Source organism: Panulirus ornatus, chromosome 41 (assembly GCF_036320965.1).
Source record: "Panulirus ornatus isolate Po-2019 chromosome 41, ASM3632096v1, whole genome shotgun sequence".
Classification (NCBI taxonomy): domain Eukaryota; kingdom Metazoa; phylum Arthropoda; class Malacostraca; order Decapoda; family Palinuridae; genus Panulirus; species Panulirus ornatus.
Window position 1 is genome coordinate 11,026,276 of NC_092264.1, and position 12,552 is coordinate 11,038,827.

Below are 12,552 nucleotides of genomic sequence, written 5' to 3' on the forward strand. Positions count from 1 at the left end.
ACCCCCCACCCCGCCCCACCCCACACTGCCCCGTCCGCACCACATGAACGCCATCAATCGCCCAGCACTGCCCCGGAGGTCGCCCCACCACACTGCCCCGTCCCCGCGGTTGCGTTAAAAACACCACAGGTGACCTAACACCGCTGTTGAACACCAGTGATGACCTTCTACCCACCGGTTGACACCAAAAATGGACCTGCTAGCCACCTCGTGAACATCGAGAGATGACCTTTTAGCCATCACGTTGAACACCAGAGATGACCTAGCACCACGTTGAACACCAGAGATGACCTAACCACCACGGTGACACCAGAGAATGACCTAGCCACCACGTTGAACAACCAGAGGATGACCTGCTAGCCACCACGTGAAACACCAGAGATGACCTAGCCACCGCTGTTGAACCACCAGAGATCACCTTCTAGCCACCACGTTGAACACATGGAGATGGACTAGCCACCACGTTGAACACAGAGATGACCTTCTAGCCACCATGTTTGAAACCAGAGATGACCTTCTAGCCACCACGGTTGATAACACCAGTGATGACGTCTAGCCACCACGTTGAACACAGGAGATGGACCTAGGCCACCACGTTGAACAACCAGAGATGACCTTCTAGCCCCACGTTGTACACCAGAGATCACCTTCTAGCCACCACGTTTGATCACCCAGAGATGACCTTCTAGCCACACGTTGTACACAGAGGATCACCTTCTAGCACCACGTTGAACATCAGAGATCCACTTCTCAGCCACCACGTTGAACATCAGAGATGACCTTTAGCCACCACGTTGAACACCAGAGTGACCTTTTAGCCACCACGTTGAAACTCAGAGATGACCTTATTGCCACCACGTTGAACTTCAGAGATCACCTTCTAGCCACCACGTTGACATCAGAGATTCACCTTCTAGCCACACGTTGAACATCAGAGATCAACCTTCTAGCCCCACGTTTGAACTCAGAGATCACCTTCTAGCCACCACGTAGACAATCAGAGATCACTTTTAGCCACCTCGTTTTGACACCAGAGATGACCTTCTAGCCACCACGGTGAACTTCAGAGATCACCTTCTAGCCACAACGTTGAACACCAGATATGACCTTCTAGCCACCACGTTGAACATCAGAGATCACCTCTCTAGCCACCACGTTGAACACCAGAGATGACCTTCTAGCCAACACGCTTGAACATCAGAGATCACCTTCTAGCCACCACGTTGAACATCAGAGATCACTTCTAGCCACCAGTTGTAACACCAGAGATGACCTTCCTACCACCACGGTTGAACACAGGAGTGACCCTAGCCACCACGTTGAACACCAGAGTATGACCTTCTAGCCACACGCTTGAAACACCAGTGATCACTTCTAGCCACCCGTGTGAATCAGAGATCACCTTTCTAGCCAACCACGTTGAAATCACCAGAGAAATCGTTATATGCTTTTGTGTTTAGAAACCATGAGCTTATGTATCTGTGTTTGCAGTTGTGGCCACAGTGGCCATGTTAGTTGGCCAGAGTACTGATCGAATCCTGAGTTGGCGGGGGTGATGGCCACAGTGGCCATATGATGGCTAGAATACTTACCTCATTATGTGGTTGCTGTGATGGCCACAGGGGCATGTGTTTACCAGGGAGTATTTATCTCACCCTGCGTTGGATTGGTGGCCCCTGTGGCATGTGCTGCCCAGAGAGTTTTCTTCACCCTGATGGTTGGTGGGCAACAGTGGCACGTGTTGCCCAATGTGTTTTCCTCACCCTGCTTGTTGGTATGGCCACCGTGGCCATGTGTTGGTCAAAGTCCTTACCCACCTGTGTTGGGAGTGATGGCACAATGGTCATGTGTTTGATAGAGAACTTAACCCGATATGTACGTGTGGCCTATGATTGCTAACAGTGAGTTCCCCCCCCCCCCCCCCCACCACCCCCAACCCCCCCCCCCCCCCCCCCCCCCCCTCCCGTCGTCCCCCCCCCCCCCCCCCCCCGCCCCCATTATATATTACCAGTTAATCGAGTAGTACTCACCTGAGCTCGTGTCCTGGCCACAGTGGCCACTGCAACAGCCCTCCAACAACAGTGATACCTGCGAAACCTTTCTCATGAGACTATACGACTCTGTGGTGAAATGAAACAAACAAAGGAAGTGGACGGTCAAACCATCTCCACTGCCTGTTGATATACTCCTGCCTACTGGTTTGGTAACACATAGATGCATCAAACTTCCATATCCTCCAATCTGGCTTGGAGTAAATGTGATTATAATTAAAGCTGGAATAGATGGATAAAATCAAGACATTACTCCTAAGTAATTGTATCCGCTGTTTTAGATGAACATAACAAAATAATTAAAGTTAATTGATAATTGACAATTCAAAGTTTGATGTTATGATTTGTAATTGGATGGGGCTTATAACCTGAAGGAATTTTAAAATTTAATTAACTTCATTTCATGCTCTGCAAATGTAATCATACTTTTGATATTATGGAGGATAAATAATTGTAAAATATATTTGTAATTTGAATTTGGGTGTTAATTGTAACTGAAAATTGTAATGGACCATAAATCATTTACTAGTTTCAAAACGTCTTCCTGTATCCTCTGTATTAAGGCATACCTCGATTTCGTTTAATTTCTTGTGCGACAGTTAAATGAAATACGTCTTAGCTGTTGTTGATCAATCGACGTACCTTCCAGCACAAACACATTAGTGGGGCTTTTCCACATACCTGGTAACGTCATACACGAGGAAGATCCACAACACATCACACACACACCACATATACGCGCGTTCATATGCACTTTGTATTTGTCGTGTGTTTGTGTGTGTGTGTCTGATTTTGTGTGTGTGTGTGTGTGTGTGTGTTGTGTTGTTGGTTTTGGTAAGGATAGTCTTTGAATGTATGGCTCATGGTGAAGGCCTGAGGATTGTGGCGGAATGCGTTTGCATAGTGCCATTGTACAAAGGCAAAGGGATAAATGTGAGTAAATCAAAATTAGAAGGTATATGTTTGTATGATTAATTCCTGGTAAATTTTATGGTGAGGGTATTGTTGAGAGGGTGAAGGCATGTACAGAGCATCAGATTGGGAAGAGAAGTGTGGTTTTAGAAGTGTAGAGGGATGTGTGGATCAGGTGTTTTCTTTGAAGATGATGTATGTGAGAAATACTTAGAAAAGCAAATGGATTTGTATGTAGCATTTATGGATCTGGAGAAGGCATATGATAGTTTTGATAGAGATGCTCTGTGGAAGGTATTAAGAATATATGGTGTGGAAGGCAAGTTGTTAGAAGCAGTGAAAAGTTTTTATCGAGGATGTAAGGCATGTGTACGTGTAGGAAGAGAGGAAAGTAGTTGGTTCTCAGTGAATGTAGGTTTGCGGCAGGGGTGTGTGATGTCTCCATGGTTGTTTAATTTATTTATGGATGGGGTTGTTAGGGAGGTAAATGCAAGAGTTTTGGAAAGAGGGGCAAGTATGAAGTCTGTTGGGGATGAGAGAGCTTGGGAAGTGAGTCAGTTGTTGTTCGCTGATGATACAGCGCTGGTGGCTGATTCATGTGAGAAACTGCAGAAGCTGGTGACTCAGTTTGGTAAAGTGTGTGAAAGAAGAAAGTTAAGAGTAAATGTGAATAAGAGCAAGGTTATTAGGTACAGTAGGGTTGAGGGTCAAGTCAATTGGGAGGTAAGTTTGAATGGAGAAAAACTGGAGGAAGTGAAGTGTTTTAGATATCTGGGAGTGGATCTGGCAGCGGATGGAACCATGGAAGCGGAAGTGGATCATAGGGTGGGGGAGGGGGTGAAAATCCTGGGAGCCTTGAAGAATGTGTGGAAGTCGAGAACATTATCTCGGAAAGCAAAATGGGAATGTTTGGAGGAATAGTGGTTCCAACAATGTTGTATGGTTGCGAGGCGTGGGCTATGGATAGAGTTGTGCGCAGGAGGATGGATGTGCTGGAAATGAGATGTTTGAGGACAATGTGTGGTGTGAGGTTGTTTGATCGAGTAAGTAACGTAAGGGTAAGAGAGATGTGTGGAAATAAAAAGAGCGTGGTTGAGAGAGCAGAAGAGGGTGTTTTGAAATGGTTTGGGCACATGGAGAGAATGAGTGAGGAAAGATTGACCAAGAGGATATATGTGTCGGAGGTGGAGGGAACGAGGTGAAGTGGGAGACCAAATTGGAGGTGGAAAGATGGAGTGAAAAAGATTTTGAGTGATCGGGGCCTGAACATGCAGGAGGGTGAAAGGAGGGCAAGGAATAGAGTGAATTGGATCGATGTGGTATACCGGGGTTGACGTGCTGTCAGTGGATTGAACCAGGGCATGTGAAGCGTCTGGGGTAAACCATGGAAAGCTGTGTAGGTATGTATATTTGCGTATGTGGACGTATGTATATACATGTGTATGGGGGGTGTGTTGGGCCATTTCTTTCGTCTGTTTCCTTGCGCTACCTCGCAAACGCGGGAGACAGCGACAAAGCAAAAAAAAAAGAAAGAAAAAAAAATATATATTTGTTACGAACTCAATACCTATTCTAGCAAGGTCACCAATTACATATATAAGTTACAAATACTATACTGATACTTGTCTTTGCAGGGACATTAGATTTGTTACGGTACACAACACAGGATAACACAATCTTAACGTTATGGGGTTAAAGCAAACACCCGGGTTAAATCTAAATATAATACAAGAAATAAGAATACAAGATGACAAGCACATTAATCGGGTACAAACACTCTCGTTAACACTTAACATTCAATATTCCACATTCTACATTCCAGGTAAGATTTCAAACCAGGAGATCTCTTTCGTTTATGACAATCTGACTATAAAAGCATGACACAGGACATTCGTTGGGCAATTATGTGACAAGTTTTGATATCTTTACACTTAGCTAAACCTGACGTGACACGGTAAACATCTTACAATCTAGGGTAGCGGTGGCTACGGGGTTCGAGACAGGGAAAGCCTACATTACCTTGCTGGGCTGGGGACTGCTGAAGGAATCGACTCCCAGGCGATCGTCTGAGACTTTTATCTGAAGGACCAGCAAGGCAGGAACAGCTAGCCTCGCCTTGACCCACCACCTATGGCTACGATAGGTTGGAATGACCACAATTACCCTTGATTGGTCAAGAGACTGATTGTCACGCCCTCATCCCGACGTGATTGGCTGGAGGAGGCCTAAGGTCCGGCCCTCATCTTGCGTAGAGTTCAACCTCCTTTGTTCCCTTGTTTACGACAGCAGCGAATGTACGGGATGACATACCCCGTAGCTGGCCCCACGACCTGACCTGACGCCACTGATAAGGGTTCGGGTGCTGGAGGACTGGTCAACATCTGCTTCAAAACAGGAATACTCAGACAAATAACTCGGTCAGGGAAGTGAGGTCCGAGCTGTTAGCAGTGGGAGACCCTAATCCTCGTCCAAACAAGAAGTACAACACCACCCTACACAAAGACACACAATATATATATACGAACATGTGGACACACACACACACACACACACATGTTCGTAAATATATATATATATACATATATATATATATATATATATATATATATATATATATATATATATATATATATATATATATATATATATATATACATATAATGTGTGTGTGTGTGTGTGTGTGTGTGTGTGTGTGTGTGTGTGTGTGTCTCAGTCTGTCTGTCTGTCAGTCTGTCTGTCTGTCTGTCTGTCTCAGTCTGTCTGTCTGTCAGTCAGTCTGTCTGTCTGTGTGTGTCTGCGTGTGTGTGTGTGCGTGTGTATGTGTGTGTGTGTGTGTGTGTGTGTGTGTGTGTGTGTGTGTGTGTGTGTTTACATAGGGTATGACCTTAGACTTAAACAGTAAAACCTTAACATTTTACAAGTGACCCAAAGAGACATAAACAATGAACAAGATAAAGGCATCCGGAAACAAAAAACGATTTCCAAAACGAATCATGAATCAGCTTCCTCACCACCCCGACCCGCCCCGCACCACACCGCTCCGTCCCGCACCGACCCGCCCCGCACCACACCGACCCGCCCCGCACCACACCGCTCCGTCCCGCACCGCCCCGCCCCGCACCACACCGCTCCGTCCCGCACAGCCCCGCCCCGCACCACACCGCTCCGCCCGCACCGCCCCGCCCCGCACCACACCGTCCCGCACCGCCCCGCCCCGCACCACACCGCTCCGGCCCGCACCGACCCGCACCGCACCACCTCACCCCGCACCGCCCCGACCCGCACCACCCCGCCCCGCCCCCCACCACCCCGACCCGAGCCGCCCTGACCCGCACCACCCCACCTCGCACCGCCCAGACCCGCACTGCACCACCTCACCCCGCACCGATCCGTCCCGCATCGCTCCGCCCCGCCCCGCACCACCCCGCCCCGCACCGCCCCGACCCGCACCAACCCGCCCCGCACAGCCCCGACCCGCACCACCCCGACCCGCACCGCACCACCTCACCCCGCACCGCCCCGACCCGCACTGCACCACCTCACCCCGCACCGCCCCGACCCGCACCACCCCGCCCAGCACCACCCCGACCCGCACCACCCCGCCCCGCACCGCCCCGCCCCGCACCACCCCGCCCCGCACCACCCCGCCCCGCACCGCCCCGCCCCGCACCACCCCGCCCCGCACCGCCCCGACCCGCACCACCCCGCCCAGCACCGCCCCGCCCCGCACCACCCCGCCCAGCACCACCCCGCCCAGCACCACCCCGCCCCGCACCACCCCGCCCCGCACCGCCCCGCCCCGCACCACCCCGCCCCGCACCGCCCCGACCCGCACCGCCCCGACCCGCACCGCCCCGCCCCGCACCACCCCGCCCCGCACCGCCCCGACCCGCACCACCCCGCCCCGCACCGCCCCGACCCGCACCGCCCCGCCCCGCACCACCCCGCCCCGCACCGCCCCGACCCGCACCGCCCCGACCCGCACCGCCCCGCCCCGCACCACCCCGCCCCGCACCGCCCCGACCCGCACCGCCCCGACCCGCACCGCACCACCTCATCCCGCACCGCCCCGTTCCGCCCAGCTACGCCCCGTCCCTCCAGCACCGCCTAGCCCCGCAACGCACCACCCAACCCTGCACCGCATCGTCCCGCTCAGCACCGCCCCGCCCCGGACCATCCCGCACCGCACCGCCCAGCACAGCACCACCCCACCCCGCCCCACCCCACACTGCCCCGTCCCGCACCACATCGCCCCGCCCAGCACTGCCCCGAGTCGCCCCACCCCACACTGCCCCGTCCCGCGTTAAACACCACAGGTGACCTAACCACCGCGTTGAACACCAGATATGACCTTCTACCCACCGCGTTGAACACCAAAAATGACCTGCTAGCCACCACGTTGAACATCAGAGATGACCTTTTAGCCACCACGTTGAACACCAGAGATGACCTAGCCACCACGTTGAACACCAGAGATGACCTAACCACCACGGTGAACACCAGAGATGACCTAGCCACCACGTTGAACACCAGAGATGACCTTCTAGCCACCACGGTGAACACCAGAGATGACCTAGCCACCGCGTTGAACACCAGAGATCACCTTCTAGCCACCACGTTGAACACAGGAGATGACCTAGCCACCACGTTGAACACCAGAGATGACCTTCTAGCCACCACGTTGAACACCAGAGATGACCTTCTAGCCACCACGTTGAACACCAGAGATGACCTTCTAGCCACCACGTTGAACACAGGAGATGACCTAGCCACCACGTTGAACACCAGAGATGACCTTCTAGCCACCACGTTGTACACCAGAGATCACCTTCTAGCCACCACGTTGAACACCAGAGATGACCTTCTAGCCACCACGTTGTACACCAGAGATCACCTTCTAGCCACCACGTTGAACATCAGAGATCACCTTCTAGCCACCACGTTGAACATCAGAGATGACCTTCTAGCCACCACGTTGAACACCAGAGATGACCTTCTAGCCACCACGTTGAACATCAGAGATGACCTTCTAGCCACCACGTTGAACATCAGAGATCACCTTCTAGCCACCACGTTGAACATCAGAGATCACCTTCTAGCCACCACGTTGAACATCAGAGATCACCTTCTAGCCACCACGTTGAACATCAGAGATCACCTTCTAGCCACCACGTTGAACATCAGAGATCACCTTCTAGCCACCACGTTGAACACCAGAGATGACCTTCTAGCCACCACGTTGAACATCAGAGATCACCTTCTAGCCACCACGTTGAACACCAGAGATGACCTTCTAGCCACCACGTTGAACATCAGAGATCACCTTCTAGCCACCACGTTGAACACCAGAGATGACCTTCTAGCCACCACGTTGAACATCAGAGATCACCTTCTAGCCACCACGTTGAACATCAGAGATCACCTTCTAGCCACCACGTTGTACACCAGAGATGACCTTCTAGCCACCACGTTGAACACAGGAGATGACCTAGCCACCACGTTGAACACCAGAGATGACCTTCTAGCCACCACGTTGAACACCAGTGATCACCTTCTAGCCACCACGTTGAACATCAGAGATCACCTTCTAGCCACCACGTTGAACACCAGAGAAATCGTTTTATGCTTTTGTGTTTAGTAACCATGACTTATGATTATCTTGTGTTGGCCAGATGATGGCCACAGTGGCCATGTGTTGGCCAGAGTACTGATCGAATCCTGTGTTGGCGGTGATGGCCACAGTGGCCATATGATGGCTAGAATACTTACCTCATTATGTGTTGCTGTGATGGCCACAGTGGCCATGTGTTTACCAGAGTATTTATCTCACCCTGCGTTGGAGTGGTGGCCACTGTGGCCATGTGTTGCCCAGAGCGTTTTCTTCACCCTGATGGTTGGATGGCCACAGTGGCCACGTGTTGCCCAATGTGTTTTCCTCACCCTGCTTGTTGGATGGCCACAGTGACCATGTGTTGGTCAAAGTCCTTACCCCACCCTGTGTTGGAGTGATGGCCACAATGGTCATGTGTTTGATAAAGAACTTAACCCGATATGTACGTGCTGGCCATGAATGCTAACAGTGAGTCTATGAGATATATATACACAGTAATCGAGAGTACTCACTCTGAGCTCGTGTCCTGGCCACAGTGGCCACTGCAACAGCCACCAACAACAGTGATACCTGCGAACCCTTTCTCATGACGACTATACGACTCTGTGGTGAATGAAATCAACAAAGGAAGTGACCGGTCAACCCATCTCACAGCCTATTTATATACTCCTGCCACCGGTGGTAACACATAGATGCCATCAACTTCAATATCCTCCAATCTGGCTTGGAGTAAATGTAATTATGAATAAAGCTGAATAGATGGATAAAATCAATGACATACTCCTAAGTAATTGTATCCGCAGTTTTAGATGAACATAACAAAATAATAAAGTAATTGTAATTGACAATTCAAAGTTTGCTGTTATGATGTAACTTGGAAGGGGCTTCATAATAAACCCTGAAGGAATTTTAACATGTAATTAACTACATTTCATGCATCTGTAAATGTAATCATACTTTCATATTATGGAGACTAAATAATTGTAACTATTTGTAATTTAGAATTTGGGAGATTAATTGTAACTTAAAATTGTAATGGACCATAAGTCATGTACTAGTTCAAAACGTCTCTCCTGTATCTCTATATTAAGCATCACCTACGATTACGTTAAACTAACTTGTGCGACAGTTAATGAAGTACGTCATAGCTATGTGATCAATCTACGTACCTTCCAGCACAACACATTAGTGGGGCTTTCCACATACCTGTAACGTCATACACGAGGAAGATCCACACACACACACACACACACACACATATACGCGCGTTCATATGCACTTTGTATTTGTGTGTGTGTGTGTGTGTGTGTGTGTGTGTGTGTGTGTGTGTGTGTGTTGTTGTTGATTGGTTGGTAAGGATATTCTTTGTATGTATGGCTCATGGTGAAGTGCCTGAGGATTGGCGGAATGCGTGCATAGTGCCATTGTACAAAGGCAAAGGGGATAAAGGTGAGTAATCAAATTAGAAGTATAAGTTTGTTGAGTATTCCTGGTAAATTATATGGGAGGGTATTGATTGAGAGGGTGAAGGCATGTACAGAGCATCAGATTGGGGAAGAGCAGTGTGGTTTTAGAAGTAGTAGAGGATGTGTGGATCAGGTGTTTGCTTTGAAGAATGAATGTGAGGAATACTTAGGAAAGCAAATGGATTTGTATGTAGCATTTATGGATCTGGAGAAGGCATATGATAGGGTGAACAGAGATACTTTGTGGAAGGTTTTAAGAGTACATGGTGAAAGAGGCAAGTTGCTAGAAGCAGTGAAAAGTTTTTATCGAGGATGTAGGGCATGTGTACGAGTAGGAAGAAAGTGATTGGTTCTCAGTGAATGTAGGTTTGCGGCAGGGGTGCGTGATGTCTCCATGGTTGTTTAATTTGTTTATGGATGGTGTGGTTAGGGAGGCAAATGCAAGAGTTTTGGAGAGAGGGGCAAATATATAGTCTGTTGTGGATGGGACGGTTAGGGAGGTGAATGCAAGAATTTTGAAAAGAGGGGCATATTAAGCAGTCTATTGTGGATGAGGGCTTGGGAAGTAAGTTGTTCGCTGATGATACGGCGCTGGTGGCTGATTCGGATGAGAAACTGCAAAAGTTGGTGACTGAGTTTGGTAAAGTGTGTGAAAGAAGAAAGCTGAGTTTAAAAATGAATAAAGGCAAGGTTATTAGGTTCAATAGGGTTGAGGGACATGTTAATTGGGAGGAAAGTTTAAATGGAGAAAAACTGGAGGAAGTGAAGTGTTTTAGATATCTGGGAGTGGACTTAGCAGCAGTTGGCACCATGGAAGCGGGAGTGAGTCACATGGTGGGGGAGGGGGCGAAGGTTCTGGGAGCGGTGAAGAATGTGTGGAAGGCGAGAACGTTGTCTCTGAGAGCAAAAATTGTTATGCTTGAAGGAATAGTGGTTCCAACAATGTTATATGGTTGCGAGGCGTGGGCTATAGATAGGGTTCTGTGGAGGAGGGTGGATGTGTTGGAAATGAAATGTTTGAGGACAATATGTGGTGTGAGGTGGTTTGATCGAATAAGTAATTAGAGGGTAAGAGAGATGTGTGGCAATTAAGAGTGTGATTGAGAGAGCAGAAGAGGGTGTGTTGAAATGGTTTGGTCACATGGAGAGAATGAGGGAGGAAAGACTGACAAAGAGGAGGATACATGTGTCAGAGGTGGAGGGAACAAGGGGAAGCGGGAGACCAAAGTGGAGGTGGAAGGATGGAGTGAAAATGATTTTGAGCGATCGGGGCCTGAACATGCAGGAGGGTGAAAGGCGTGCAAGGAATAGAATATATATATATATATATATATGTATATATATATATATATATATATATATATATATATATATATATATATATATATATATATATATATATTCTGGGGGCCTTGGGGAATGTGTGGGGGTCGGGAGCGTTGTCTCGGAGGGCGGGGGTGGGTGTGTTTGGGGGAGTGGTGGTTCCAGCAGTGTTGTGTGGTTGCGGGGCGTGGGCTGTGGATGGAGTTGTGAGCGGGAGGATGGATGTTCTGGAGGTGAGATGTTTGGGGGCGGTGTGTGGTGTGGGGTGGTTTGGTCGAGTGGGTGGCGTGGGGGTGGGGGAGATGTGTGGAAGTGAGGGGAGCGTGGTTGAGAGAGCGGAGGAGGGTGTTTTGAGGTGGTTTGGGCGCGTGGAGAGGGTGGGTGGGGGGGGGGTTGACCGGGAGGATGTGTGTGTCGGAGGTGGGGGGAGCGGGGAGAGGTGGGAGACCGGGTTGGGGGTGGAAAGATGGAGTGAGGGGGATTTTGTCTGATCGGGGCCTGAACGTGCGGGGGGGTGGGGGGGGGGGGGGGAGTGGAGTGGGTTGGATCGGTGTGGTGTGCCGGGGTTGACGTGCTGTCGGTGGGTTGAGTCGGGGCATGTGGGGCGTCTGGGGTGACCCGTGGAGGGCTGTGTGGGTGTGTATGTTTGCGTGTGTGGACGTGTGTATGTGCATGTGTATGGGGGTGGGTTGGGCCGTTTTCTTTCGTCTGTTTCCTTGCGCTGCCTCGCAGGCGCGGTGGACAGCGGCAAAGCAAAAAGAAAATATATATATATATATATATCCCTGGGGATAGGGGATTAAGAATACTTCCCACGTATTCCCTGCGTGTCGTAGAAGGCGACTAAAAGGGGAGGGAGCGGGGGCTGGAAATCCTCCCCTCTCACTATTTTTTTTAATTTTCCAAAAGAAGGAACAGAGGGGGCCAGGTGAGGATATTCCAAAAAAGGCCCAGTCCTCTGTTCTTAACGCTACCTCGCTAACGCGGGAAATGGCAAATAGTTTAAAAGAAAAAAAAAAAAAAAATATATATATATATATATATATATATATATATATATATATATATATATATATATATATATATATGACTCATGGTGAGGTGCCTGAGGATTGGCGGAATGCGTGCATAGTGCCATTGTACAAAGGCAAAGGGGATAAGAGTGAGTGCTCAAATTACAGAGGTATAA

General features: G+C 49.6%; 1 protein-coding gene across 1 annotated transcript in view; it reads right to left on the bottom strand.

Moving 5' to 3' along the window:
* Positions 1–9,292, bottom strand: part of LOC139761676 (venom protease-like) — a 70,173-nt gene extending 60,881 nt beyond the window's left edge. The window contains exon 1 of the mRNA XM_071686002.1: positions 9,087–9,292. Within this exon, the coding sequence (XP_071542103.1) occupies positions 9,087–9,162 (76 nt within the window). The 5' untranslated portion in view covers positions 9,163–9,292. The remainder of the gene's footprint in view (positions 1–9,086) is intronic.
* Between the last annotated feature and the right edge of the window lie 3,260 nt (positions 9,293–12,552).